The sequence below is a fragment of the Hibiscus syriacus genome, unplaced genomic scaffold, assembly GCF_006381635.1.
Source record: "Hibiscus syriacus cultivar Baekdansim isolate YM2019G1 unplaced genomic scaffold, ASM638163v2 tig00014370_pilon, whole genome shotgun sequence".
Taxonomy (NCBI): Eukaryota; Viridiplantae; Streptophyta; class Magnoliopsida; order Malvales; family Malvaceae; genus Hibiscus; species Hibiscus syriacus.
In genome coordinates this window covers 103162-117408 of record NW_024062323.1, presented here as the reverse complement: position 1 = coordinate 117408, position 14247 = coordinate 103162, and the positions used below count along the sequence as shown (strand labels likewise).

The window sequence follows — 14247 nt, the reverse complement described above, 5'->3', positions numbered from 1 at the left end:
ATTCTAGACCTGCATCCATTTTTTTAATTATTTTTCAAAGGAATTATTTCCTTAATTTAGCCACGTGAGACACACGAAAATTCTAATTGATTTAAACTATGAATATGACAAGTGGAGATCATTGTCAGACCACTCAGTCCGTACCATTTTTGTCACTTTAATTCAATTGTTCATTTAGTCATCATTGCAAGATACTGACGATCCTTGTTTTGTGGCTGAGAAAAAAAAATTACACGATTTTAATAAAAATAAAATATCTCGACAATCGAACTCCTTTGTCCCAGGAATTTTTCAGAGCTTTTCAGTGGCAGTAGTTGTGCACTGCTTGTCTGTTTTTGTTCGGCCACTTTCAGGTATGACTCATCTCCATGTTCTTGGATTTCTTTTTTTTTTTCTTTTCCCTGTAACTTGGAAATGGATGAAAGGCTGCTAAGGGCAATGTTGTAATATTGCAGAGGACTGTCGTCCGTCTATAAACTGCCATACTATCTTAATCGCAGGGCAGGGGCTTCAAGTTTTAACAGAGATACGGCCCTATTATCGACTCGATTTCAAAGGTGGTTTTTTTTAGTATATTTAGTATGCCTAATTTTTGCCAAAATCTGTACTTTTCGCCTTATTTGGTTATTATTCATCACTTTTAGAATCTGGGGTTGTTATATTTTACTCTGGGTGTCATATCTGGTTATGGCACCTTGCATGCTAGAGACCCATTTCACAGTAATTTAATCTTCATGATTTTATGTACTTCGTTTTTTCAATTGTTATATACATATATGCTAATTTTGTCCCTTTGCCATGGCGAGTGGTGATGAAACAGATTAAAACTGTTTTTAGTGTGTATCCAATGTTTGATGTAATGCCTGAGAAGAAGTACAAAAGAGCTGTTCAAGATGTGATGCAAGATTGTTGTTTTTTTGCCCGAAGCAAGTTTCTATCCGTCTTTGGGTTAATCAATAAAATACTTCCAACTCGCGGACAATTACCGTAGTTTCAATCTGATCGTGATGTTTTCTTTTCAATAATGAATTTGATAAGGTGTTGGAAAATGTCAATTAGGCAAGGTGTTGGTTTTGGTATGGTTAATTGAAAAGACTAGTCTGCCAAATAGCCTTCTGCCTTTCAAGTTTTGTAACCCTTGCCAGGGATTTGCTTCTCTCCCTTATATTTCATGTATACACTCTCACACACACATATAACAGCTCCCTAATTTTTATGTATCAGCTCCTTGCGAGGTAACAATTCTTGCTTGTGCCCCCAATTTACGTGTATCAGATTGTTGAGAAGTAATGATCTCGCTTACCTCTTGGGTTTATTATATCTATCTTCTTTGCAAAATGCATTTGAAGGTATTGCTTGTATCTTGATGGTCAAACTTTTAATCTGTTAAATCTTTTCTCAGACGGTCAGTATCAGTGAGTCTCTGCTTAATGTTCTTTTACACAATTTCGTCTTCAATTTTTTAGCTTTGACATTTCTAGGACCAATATTCTGTTTTTAAACCTCTTGAAAGGATTATAAAAACCATCATGTTCCTATAATCCTTTACATCTATGTGAATGGTGCAAGCTGGATAAGTAGTTTCATTGTTATAGGGAAGAAAGTAGTTTGCATATGAGGAAGTTGTTCATTGACCAAAAGTCGATCTTTTGCCTGTCATATGTATGATTCAACTCCCCCCCCCTTTTTTTATCAGCCTATTTGAAGCATTGTCAAAATGCTGTGATTTTTTGGATTTTGTTGGGTGCATAATCAAAACAGTTCACGATGATTGTAAAACACGCATCCCACTGCTAGTTTGAGTAGTTGATTCAAATATTAGGAAACAAGCACAATACCATAAGTTCATTTTACTAATCCTCTACTGTGATTTAAGCTTGTGTAATTGAAACAACCTTGTGTATCATAGGCAGACAGCTAGTTTCTGGTCCACGTAAATGATGCTCTGCATATAGGCATTTAATATGAGCACAGTTATGTGATGGTCAGTACCCAGTTGACGTGTCAATATAGATGTTTAGGACCATAGACCTTTGACAAAAAGATTGGTTCTGATGAGGAAGAAAGGAGGGCGTTCGCTTGAATCATCGATTTTCCTTTAAGAAAGTTCTTGAAGAACTTTAGTCCTAGTGATTCTCAGACTTGAAAGTCATCTATTGCTTATATATATATATATATTGTTCCAAGCCTTGTATATGCTTTTCCCTATTGTTCTTTATTGTTGGTCATCAGAATATAGAGAAATAGATAAATGGATTAGGCATTCTGTTTTGGTTGTACATAATTACACGTCTCACTTATAAATGTTTTGGTTGATGCATTCTGTTTATATCCGCCATGTTGTTGCGTCAATTTTCAGATGGAAGTGCAAAATCCTCAACACGGACAAGATATTGAAATAAATGTGGATGTTGCTGAAGGCCAAAGGAGTTTTGGAGGGAGTAAGATATGTGGGGAAACAGCTTGTGGACTTTCTAGTGCTGGTACTAGCTCTAAAGATGCTGAAGAAAGGTCGGCTTCGATGCGCAAGCTTTTCATTGCTGTGGCGCTTTGCATCATCTTCATGAGTGTAGAAGTAGTGGGAGGCATCAAAGCCAATAGTCTAGCAATATTAACTGATGCAGCACATTTGCTGTCAGATGTTGCAGCTTTTGCCATCTCCTTGTTTTCATTATGGGCAGCCGGCTGGGAAGCCAATCCCCGTCAGTCTTATGGATTTTTTAGGATCGAGATTCTTGGGGCCTTGGTCTCAATCCAGATGATATGGTTGCTCGCAGGAATCTTAGTTTATGAAGCCACTGTTAGACTCATTAATGACACAGGTGAGGTGCAAGGATTTCTAATGTTTGTTGTTGCTGCTTTCGGACTAGTGGTTAATATAATCATGGCTCTATTATTGGGACATGATCATGGTCACGGCCATGGTGATCACAGTCATGGAGTGAGCATTACCACAAACCATCATCACGAGGGACACTCCACAGTAGAGCACCACCACCATCATCCTGAGGAGCACTCCAAGACCAAGCACCGTCATCATCACGGAGAGACGGAACACACCGATCATGAGGGGCACCGCCATGTTCACAAAGAACAATCGGAGCCTCTGCTTGATAAGCCGAAGAAGAAGAAACGAATGAACATAAATGTCCAGGGAGCCTATCTTCATGTACTGGGGGATTCCATCCAAAGTATCGGAGTAATGATTGGAGGAGAATTCATATGGTTTAAGCCGGAATTGAAAATAGTTGATCTGATCTGCACACTAATATTTTCAGTACTTGTTTTGGGGACTACCATAAGAATGTTGCACAGCATACTCGAAGTACTGATGGAGAGTACACCTCGGGAGATAGACGCAACAAGGCTGGAAAGAGGGCTGTTGGAAATGGGGGATGTGGTGGCCGTTCACGAGCTGCACATATGGGCCATTACTGTGGGGAAGGTCATGTTGGCTTGCCATGTCAAAATCAGACCAGAAGCCGATGCAGACATGGTCTTGGACAACGTAATCGAATATATAAGAAGGGAGTATAATATCAGTCATGTTACCATTCAGATTGAGCGTTAAATGAAAGAGAAGAATATGGAGCATGCGTCGACCTCCTTATTCTATATATGTAGTTGCCATAAAGATTAGCTAGTGATTATCTGCCTACTGGTCCGTATCCACTATCTAGTCAGTGTATATTATGAAATCATCGTTTGTTGAATCATTTGTTTGAGACCATTTCATGCTCGATTACTTGATCTTGAAGCAAAAGAAAAACCTTCAATTCAGTCAGTTAATGTTGTGAAGTTGAAGGCCAAAGCAATATTATCATTTAACCCTTTGAATTTAAGACAATTAGTGTAGTGCCTTGACAGAATGGACAACAATTAGTGTCCTTTTGCTAGAGAATAAGAAGTTGCATGAGCCTTGAAACCTTTCTACAAATTCTAGAGAAAGATTAAACAACAATTCAATTGAGATCTGCAAATTACACAAGTAAGCTGCTAGTAACAGAGATCTGCAAATTGTTATTATAAACAGAAAAACACCAGAAAAATACATAACTTCATCTTTGTTAAAATGATGTGCTTATTTCAGACGCATTCAGCCATTTCCAAGAGTTACTGCATCGATCAGTTTTAGAGTTGAAGATTAAAGAGAAGTGCTATCATTTGTAGAACTCCATAACCCAAACATGACCAACAGCGCAATCAAATTTCACGTTCTTAAATCCGGCTTGGGTCGCCAACGCCGCAAATTCTTCTTTGTTCGTTCTTTTCCACCTGGGAGAGTCATCATTTGAACATCGAGGAGGAAAGTTTCCTTTACGGAAGGGATAGACTCGGGAGTAACAGGAGCTATAAATTCTGCAACAATCGCCTTCCCATTTTCTGGAATCGCTTGTAGCAATTCTTCAACAATCTCACACACTGCTCGTCGCTCCAATTATGGAAAATCCCCTGCATCGTCATTGACACAAAACACACAAAGTACGTTCAACACTACAATTGGATAGCCTTTTTTCTACATTCAAATTAACCTGCCTTCATAAAAATAGCATCTCCTTCAGGAACACTTTCAAACATATCTCCAGCAACATGTTCAACACCTACGCAAGTGAAGAAGATTCATAAATATAAATCTATCTATGTATGTGTGTATAACATATGTTAGGTATGACTCATATACTAGTTGGAGGACAGATGCTGGAGCGGAGTTGAGCGGAGTGAGAGAAGCGAACGGACAAATTTCAAAAAACTAAAAAGCCTCAAAACAAGGACTAAATTGCACTAATTTAAACCTTGAAGCATTACAACCCAAAATTTCTAATGACTAAAATGAAACTTTGCAAAACTAGGATGGCCAGAAAAATAATTTTCTCATATGCATGGGTTCAGAAACACTAACCCAAAACTACATCATTTTGGGATTAGCATAAATACCCCATTATAAGATTTTTCAAACCCTAGCCCTTATTTTTTATGTCCAACTGTTTGTTGGGACCGTCGGGTCACCCCATGGCGCAGCGGAAACAAAAATTCGACGATCTCACAAGTGATCCAAGTACGATAAACCGAAATCGGAAGGAAATGATGTGAATACTTACAGCGGGTTCCTTGAAAAACAGCAAGGACAACAACGACTAATGGTGGTGTCGATCGATTCGAATCGTAAGCATCCACAAAACCACGTATCAACCTCTAATCAGTTCACCCGATAGAGAGCAATATTTTCTTTTTCCAAAACTATTTTGAGAAAAATAACTGAAGATAATGTGTAAAAACGGCTGCTAGACCTTACATATCATTTTATATCTAAGTTACCCTAACATATTAGGGATTTTATTATTTTAAATTAATTAAATCTTTATTTAATTAATTTAAATTAAATATTCGAAATTATTAAAACATATGTATATCAAACATACATTGACTCTAAATATATTTTAGTAACGTACAACAAATTGTACATCTTTGTTCATCTCAATCCTAGGGTGTGACCCTGTAGGTTCTTGTAACCTTAGCAGTAATTATTATAACAAATTCTAATATTACATACAATGAGTGACATCTAGCAATATATCATTGTCACCTAAGTTACAAGAAAATATGATTCGACATATTATTTTCGTGATTAACTCTTTTATGTATTACATCCTTTTGTCATTTATATCTAGAATAGGCACAAGTCTTGGAATAATCACACTTGTATAGCCCATTTATTGTTTCTTGATATCTAGAGCAGACTTTAATTAACGAATAATTTGTGATATCTCATATCAACTTATTCGAGCATGGCCATGCATTTCTAGTTTCACTCAATCAAGTGACCTGTGATATATTTCCTATTATGTATGAAGGACAAATCATATCTTAATCATATACACCCACTACATATATCGAGATATATTCAATAACAGTCTTTATAGAGCAACCAGTTACGAAGCTTGTTTAACTGCATCAAAACATACAACAATATATTTTGGGACAATATTGATTTCAAGTCTGAAGATCATACATATAGTCATCACCATGAGCAATGTTATGACTGTCACATAATAATCCAAGACATATGCTCATGGTGGGTCAATCTAATACATTGTTCTCTAACAATATAATCATGTATCAATTCTGACATCTATATGTCAATGACAACTCGTTATCATCAATCAATAACAAGTTAGTCTTAAACGCATTATTATTGTTCATGCCCATAATAATACTTGACTATAGATCTTTTAATAATAACAATTATGTTATTATATGGACTTTATTATCTTCCAGTTTATGTTAAACACACACACGCACACGCACACGCACACGCACACGCACACGCACACGCACACGCATATATAACTGAAATAATAGCGGCAATGCATTTATTCAATAAAATCGGTAAATAAAATGTATCATTACAATCATCATATGATTGGTCTTTGGGCATATTCTAACACTGTTTTTAAGAGAGGGGGGAGAGGAAATCCTCTCCACTTCCCATCGTCGGTGAAGACGACAACCGCTTGTTGGTGGCGGTTCACGGTGGCCGGAGGGAGATCTACAATAATACCTCTCAAAAGTTTCGAACTTCGACGACTTTTGGCTTTCTAGTGAACTCCGAACCAAGGTAAGAGTGTTTTCTTTTCTCTCTTCCTTTTTCCTTTCGAATCTAATATTGTTTTTTTTTCATGTTTTTTTTTTCGATTTTTTGAACTGAAAACCCCCTCTTTTTCGAACTGAAGAAAACCCATTTTTTTTCTCTTCGATTCCTTCCTTTTTTTAATCGAACTCAACTCCTCTTCTTCTTTCTCTAGGGTTTTTTCTTTTTTCGTTTTTCTCTCATGTTTTGTTTTTCTTTTTTTTGAATCGAATCCCCTCTTCTTTTTTTGTTTTTTCTTCTTCTTTTCGAATTAAACCTTCTTTTTTTCGATTTTGGTTGCCCTTTTAACACAAAGTGATGAGGATTCAGTTTGGTGAGATCTTAGGGCAGAGACATGATGTCTTCCGGATTTTCGTGATTTTTTTTTTGAATTTTTAAAAGGGTTTGCTGGTTTTTTTTACTGTGGATGGTGATGTTGATTTGTTTTGCTGTAGTTGATGATGGTGGAGCGGTTTGGGATGACCTCAGTCACAGTAACGTCGGCGGTGGAGGCTCTGGCAATGACGCAGTGTCGGTGGAACCCTTGCTGGTGGCGGTGGCGGCGCTTAGAGACTAAGCAACTAGGGTTTCATAAAACCCTAAAATTGGGTCATCTGATGGGCTAAGGTTTGGGCCAGTTGGCCCCTTGTAATTGGGCACAATTTGGGCATGTTGTAATGGACATGTAAAAGAAAAAATAAAAATAAAAACAAAAATAAAAACAAATAATAATAATAATAATATTAATAATAACAAAAGATCAGGGCGAAAACGAGTGTCTACACATCGGTTCAACACAACCACCATTAACCCATTACTCTTAACCCAAACCAAATCTTACCTCATTTGTGAACCACCACTAAAACCCAACTAAACATCCCATTTACCATCATTGAGCCATCTTTATCAACCAACAATCACAATCATCTCATCAATATACCTTTACGCGAAACACCCAATAACCTAATATGCATTCATTTGAAACACCCAACAACCTGTACTAGGGGTGAGCAAAAAAAAAATTTCGACTCGATTCGACTCAAAAAACTCGATTCGAATTGACTTCGAGTTACAATTTCATAAACTCGACTCAACTCGAAAAAATTTCAAGTTCAAATCGAGTTGTAAAATGCAATTCGAATAACTCAAAATTTTTAGTAATTAGTAGATTTATTTTCAAGTTTGAGTCGAGTCCTTTACATGATATATGTATATCACATATGAAATACATATGAAAAAATATATTTGTATTATATATATGGTTATAGAAAGTTACTTAATTTGGAATAAAATAATATTATAATATTATAAATATTTACAATTAAATTTAAACAGAAATTAAAAAAATCGACTCGAAAAAATTTCAAATCAAATCCGAGTTGTAAAATAGGACTTGTCAAATCGAATAACTCGAATTTTTTAACTCGACTCGACCGAATACTCACCCCTAACTTTTACCAAACACTTCAATAACCTTTAACCGAAGCAGGAACAAAAACAAAGAAAAATGAACCTAAAACAAACAAGAGAAAAGAAAGTATAAGCAAAGGGTGAGAGAGGCTCGTCCTTTAGCTCATTGGAGTCTTGAAACTCATGGGTCCGATAGCGGATTTGAACGGTGAGACATCTAGGGATGTAAAAAGTTAACACGACCTGTAAAATTGATTGAAACCGTCTTGAGTCAAGATTGTTTGTGACTTGAGGTAGTGGTGATCCGAAATTGATTCGAGTCTGAATTGGTATTTAACTAATTCGGATTTGAATCGTTTTGACCTGAACTGACATCGATCTGAACTGAAATTAACCGGACTCGAATCAAAACTGAATCTGATTTCAAATCAACCTGAAATAACTAGAACTGATTTGATCTAACCTAATAAGATTCACCTGAAACCTGAGTGATTACCTGATTTTATATCTATAGAGGCATAAGGGATATCACATAGAAGAGCATATTTTGGTTATATACCTATTGGACGATCAAAGGTGATTTGGTTCCCGAGTGAACTTTTGTAGGCTTTGAAACATATTTACTTAAAGATTAAACTTTGCATTAGAAAGAAGTCGACAAAAGAACCATTTGACCACCATCATCGGTTAGAGGAAGAGATCGCAGTACAATGGTAAGGACAACGACACAATAGTTTTATTTTATTTTGGGAAACTCCTAATGATAAAAAGAAAGAATTGCGAAAGTTTTAAAAGTACAACATAATTTAAAGTAAAAGTAGTGTAAACACCTATTTTTTGTCCGGGTCTTAGAAACAAATTATTATTATTATTATTATTATTAATTTACATTAATAATTTTAGTTAAAGATGTTGTCATTTCACTTCACGTTGTTGCTTATTATACATATAGCGGGTGCAAGTTCCTCCAGATATGTTTAATTTTACGGCTCTAATTAAAGTTCCAGTCACCATATTAATTAATTAATTCGCTCTCAAATCCCTAAACTCATCTAATTAAATTAGTCCATGCCTAAACCTTAGTTAAAATTTTAAAATTTTTATGAATGGTTTGACCATTTTTTATATAAACTCAATCGAACTCTATGTTTATCATTTTCTTTTTTTGGGATAAATTCCTCATATTATTATCCAATAAGCAGTAGACAAAAAACTCACTGCTACAACCAATACAGACATCAAAAACCAAAAACAACCTTCTAGGGGGTGATGATCCCCCAAGCTAGGCAAAGGTTACAATTAACTACACTACTCTTGATGACTATTCTAGCTGCCTTCACCCTAATTACCTCTTTAATACAATTCACCACATTATCAATATCTCTACTAATGCCCCTAAATTGTATATGATTCCTCTCCTCCCTCCCATATACAGTAAACGTATGCACACCAAGCTACTCTAAGAAAAAACACAAGAAAAGTTTTACCTTTGAACCGAGATATTGCCCAATTCAATTCCTCATCCCAAGTCCCCACAATTCTGTTAACATTACACATTCGTGCGATCCCCTCCCACACAGCCTTCGAAAACGAGCATTCAAAGAAGATATGGCTGTGAGTCTCAGACATAGCTCCACACAATCTACACTTATCATCCACCTCAATTCTCATATGAGCAAGCCTATGAGCAGTTGGCAGCCTATCGAGGATAGCCATCTAAGCAATAAGTGAGTGCTTAGGTATGTGCATAGGAAACCAGACAATCTTGTGCCATTCAACCTTCTCTTTTCTCCCCCTAATCTTCTGCCATATCCAACGAGCGTTGACCTTGTCCCAGTCCATGGTCCCTGAGAACAGAGGTTGCAATTCTTCTCGTTTTCAGAATTTTCCGCATACTCCAGCTGAATGAGGCTTTGCTTTCAATAGACCAGAAGTTAGCCCCCTTAAGGACATAAGACCTCACCCAAGCAACCCAAAGTGAGCCCTCAGCAGTAAGTAACTCCTTGACCAAAAGCATTATACATGCTTTATTCCAGCATTTTAAATGTTTAAGGCCTAGCCCCCCTCAGATTTAGGGGTACAGATAAACTCCCAACTCACTCGAGCTCCCTTAGCTGGAATATCTCCACCCTTCGAAAAGAACCTAGCACAAAGCTGGTCCACCCTCCTAATCACAGCAGCAGGCAGAATAAGTTGTCTGCACCAGAAATTGGCAATGCTAAACAAGACTGCCTTCACCAGTTGCAACCTACCTGCATAACTCAACCATCTGTTGGACCAAAGTACCAACTTTGCTTTGATTTTCTCCACTAGAACAACACAATCATTCTCAGTTAATTTCCTGGGGACTAGAGGTACCCCAAGGTATCTCACTGGAAGACAGCCTATTATAAATCCAGTAGCCTCATGCACCAAAGTCCTATTATTTCCATTCACACCAGCAATGAAGATTTCAGTCTTAGAGGCATTAAGTCTCAACCCATACATCTCATAAAACTTTCCAAAACACATTTTACCCCTACAATTGAATCCAAAATACCTTTGCAAAAAATGAGTAAATTTTCTACAAAGCATAAGTGAGTTAGATTCACTCTTTTGCACTTATGGTGAAACTGATTTTTTTTTTCCTGAGGCAGCAATATCTAGCAACTTGGAGAGGATGTTCATAGCAATTACAAATAAGTAAGGGGGATAGGGGGTCCCCCCTGCCTAACTCATCTTCTACCTCTGAAAAATCCCACAAGGCTATCATTCAACACAATGGAGAATCTAGAGTCCTTAACACATGCCACTATCTAGCTCCTAAACTGTTCTGGCAGCCCTAACCCCTTTAAAACAACAAGTAGAAACTTCCAGCTTAAAGAGTCAAAAGCTTTTTGCATATCAGCTTTTATGACACATCTAGGGGAAATAGACCTCCTACCATACCCTCTGACAAGCTCTTGTGCCAAGAGAGTATTACTTTCAATGTTTCTTCCCCTCACAAAGGCTGACTGGTGGGGAGTTATCATCTCAGGAAGGTATGTAACCAATCTACTCACCAATATCTTAGTGTCAGTCTTGTAAAATACAAAACAACAAGATATAGGTCTAAAATCCATAGCTTTACAAGAGTTGGGCTTCTTAAGAGCTAATGCAATAGCAGTAGAGTTAAAGGCATGCATCATTCTAGAGGTTTCAAAAAAATACCTCACAACAGCTATGAAATCTGCTCCAACAATGTCCCAGGCAAATTGAAAGAAACCAACAGTGTATCCATCAGGGCTAGGGGCTTTATCCTTGCCTTAATTCCAAATAGCCACTTTAATTTCCTCATTAGTAACAGTTTTGACCAAGTCAGCATTAACACCTTCAGGGAAAGAGTACCCAGCAAGTCCCTCAGAAATTTGTCAGTACACCCCTGTACATTTTCATGTACAAAACCAATCTGCCTTGTGAAATAGTTCACCAATTCTTCAGCCATGGAATCAAATGTTTCCAGTTTAGTAACAGTTTATCATTTTCTTTTCTTTTTAGATGTTGATTAACAAATAAAAATTATTAAGTGTTAAAATTAAATAATATTTTTTATACATTTCATAAAATTAAAGATTAAACATAATTAATTTATTTGATAAATATATATTTTCAATTATGAATATATTTATTTTACATTTATATTCTCATTTTAAAACATTTCACGCTATTTTAAACAAATTCATATTCCAAAGGTAAAATATATAAATAATTTGTAATAATATAAAATATATCTTAATTTTTAAGGATATATATCTTAAAATTAAATAAATACATTTTTTTATTTTTTTATTTTATAAAACACATAGATGAAACAAGCATATGATAAATTTTGAAACAAACCGCTTCTTTAAAGGGTTTTAAGGATTTTAGAGTTTCTTTGTAATTTAAGAGAAAATAATTTTTTTTATAAATATAATAATATTATTAATATTTTTTTAAAATAATAAATTTCAAAATTTACTAGATTGTGACGCGTGTCACTTAACGGAGGAAATTAACACTGTTGACGGCTCGAGAACCTAAAGTGGTAATGTTTGTAACGTTAGACACCAGAATCATTTAAAAAATAGTTTAGACACCTATTCATGAAAACGCTATAGTTTAGACACTTAGTTTATAATTAAGCCTAAAATGTTATATTAACATATTAGGTTTCCTTTTACGTAAATGTTATATACACTATGAGCAATTTCATTCATTGAATTATCTGTTGGGGACCATTTGATACTCGATTTCTTGGGTGAACTAGAAGGCCAAAATATATGGTAATCTTAAATTTTTAGGAGGGAGACCGCCTCACCGCCTAGGTTCATCTCTGAGTGTAGTGTTTGACGGAATGGATAACAATTAATGTCCTTTTGCTAGAGAATAAGAAGTTGCATAAGCATTGAAACCTTTCTACGAATTCTAGAGAAAGATGAAACTACAATTCAATTTGAGATCTGCAAATCACATAAGTAAGCTGATAGTAAAAGAGATCTGCAAATTGCTATTAAAAGCAGAAAAAAAACACCAGATACATACATCATCTTTGTTAAAATGATGTGCTTACTTCAGACGCGTTCAGCCTTTTCCGAGAGCTACTGCATGGATCAGTTTTAGAGTCGAAGATTAAAAGGGGAGTGCTATCATTTGTAGAACTCCATAATCCATACATTTACAACACAGCAATCAAATTTGACGCTCTTGAATCCGGCTTCGGTGGCCAACGCCACAAGTTTTTCTTTTGATCGTTCTTCTCCACCTGCGAATTGAGCCATCATCAGCACATCGTGGAGGAATGCGACCTTTAAGAAAGGGGTAGACTCGGGCATAGCAGGAACTACTGGTTCTGCCACAATCACTTTCCCATTTTCTGGAATCGCTTTGTAGCAATTCTTCAATAATTTCACACACTTGTCGTCGCCCCAATTATGTAGAATCCCCTGCACCGCCATTGACACAAAACACAAAGTACGTTACACTACAACTGGATAACCTTTTTTCTACATTCAAAATTAACTTACCTTCATGAAAATAGCATCTCCTTCAGGAACACTTTCAAACATGTCTCCACCAACATGTTCAACACCTACACAAGTGAAGAAGATTCATTAATGTGTTTATCTCTCTACGTGATTGACCTCCTTCAGCAAAATTCTATGTTGGTTTACCAGGATAGGTCGGGGCACGCTGTATAACATGAGGCAAGTCGAAATTGATGCCTTTGATATTTGGGTATTTGGAAGTGATATGGTGGAGCATCATACCAAGGTTGCCGCCGACGTCGACCAGCTGCTTGATGCCGTCGAACCCCTTGTAAGACGACAGCAACTCTTTGCTGTCTATTGAACTTGAATTGAGCATTGCCGTGTTGAAAACTTGATTGAACCTAGCATCCGATGCGATGTACTCGAAGGCATGTGCTCCATCATGCGCCCTGTTGAATGCTGTTCCACCTTCTAAAATCGCATCTTTAAGATGATACCTGGGATTGAAAACCATCAAATGATCTGACATCTAATAAGTAAAACAATTTTTAAGTAAAGTTGACACGGACCAACTATCCAAGAATATTTTATCTTGAACCAGAGCAATGATAGGGACAAACGACCCGGCATCTTCGTTGCGCACGAAGTAGTGAGACACCGGTGATAAACCGTAGTGCCTTTCGAGACCAACCACCGAGCAGGTCAGCACATTGTGGCTAGCCAAAAGCCTGGCAATCCGATCCACCATGATTGGCGCAGCCTGGTTCTTGGTGGGCATTTGTGCTGCAATGTCAGCGGCGGAGAGTTTGGTCCCCGGACCTGCTTTAGCAATTATCTCCATAATCCCAAGCTCGCATGCTGTTTTCAAGGCCATAGATAGTACTGATCCCATCACAAGCTGAGAGGCAAACAAATAGGTTTCATTTTCACTTCCACCAGATACTTCACGGTGAGGTTCTACTGAAGAAGCCATTTGATTCTTCAATTACTTCAACGCACATTAATTGTTCCTGCATCGCTTATATTTATAGATGTTCCATAGCATTAATGTGTCGTTAATTGCTAATCTGTATATTAAAACATCGACAATACTCTCATCTAATGTGACACTAAAATCTAATTTCAGCCATAAATTCAACGGGTAAACTATAACAGTGACCACCTAACTATAGCCTATTTTTATTTTGACCATTATTTTTGAGTTTTTGTCAATCGGATCAT

At 36.6% G+C, this 14247-nt stretch overlaps 3 protein-coding genes across 5 annotated transcripts; 1 reads left to right on the top strand and 2 right to left on the bottom strand.

Annotated features, from left to right (window-relative positions):
• Nucleotides 1–455: 455 nt before the first annotated feature.
• On the top strand, nt 456–3777 carry LOC120207172 (metal tolerance protein 1-like). 3 transcript variants are annotated; one of them, XM_039206684.1, is made up of 2 exons: nt 456–557; nt 2360–3777. In XM_039206684.1, exon 2 carries the CDS (start codon nt 2360–2362, stop codon nt 3569–3571), a length of 1212 nt encoding a protein of 403 aa, XP_039062615.1. In that variant the 5' UTR covers nt 456–557; the 3' UTR covers nt 3572–3777. The 3 variants fall into 3 exon arrangements, with proteins under 3 accessions (XP_039062615.1, XP_039062617.1, XP_039062616.1); XM_039206686.1 differs by lacking the exon at nt 456–557 and adding an exon at nt 1212–1235; XM_039206685.1 differs by lacking the exon at nt 456–557 and adding an exon at nt 1263–1286.
• A 6056-nt stretch (nt 3778–9833) lies between these two features.
• On the bottom strand, nt 9834–10525 carry LOC120207116. Its single transcript, XM_039206637.1, has 2 exons — nt 10139–10525; nt 9834–10040 (listed from the first exon to the last, which is right to left on the bottom strand). Exons 1-2 carry the CDS (start codon nt 10523–10525, stop codon nt 9834–9836), a joined length of 594 nt encoding a protein of 197 aa, XP_039062568.1.
• A 2053-nt stretch (nt 10526–12578) lies between these two features.
• LOC120207175 (caffeic acid 3-O-methyltransferase-like) lies at nt 12579–13999 on the bottom strand. Its single transcript, XM_039206688.1, has 4 exons — nt 13596–13999; nt 13210–13523; nt 13063–13127; nt 12579–12981 (listed from the first exon to the last, which is right to left on the bottom strand). Exons 1-4 carry the CDS (start codon nt 13997–13999, stop codon nt 12685–12687), a joined length of 1080 nt encoding a protein of 359 aa, XP_039062619.1. The 3' UTR covers nt 12579–12684.
• Between the last annotated feature and the right edge of the window lie 248 nt (nt 14000–14247).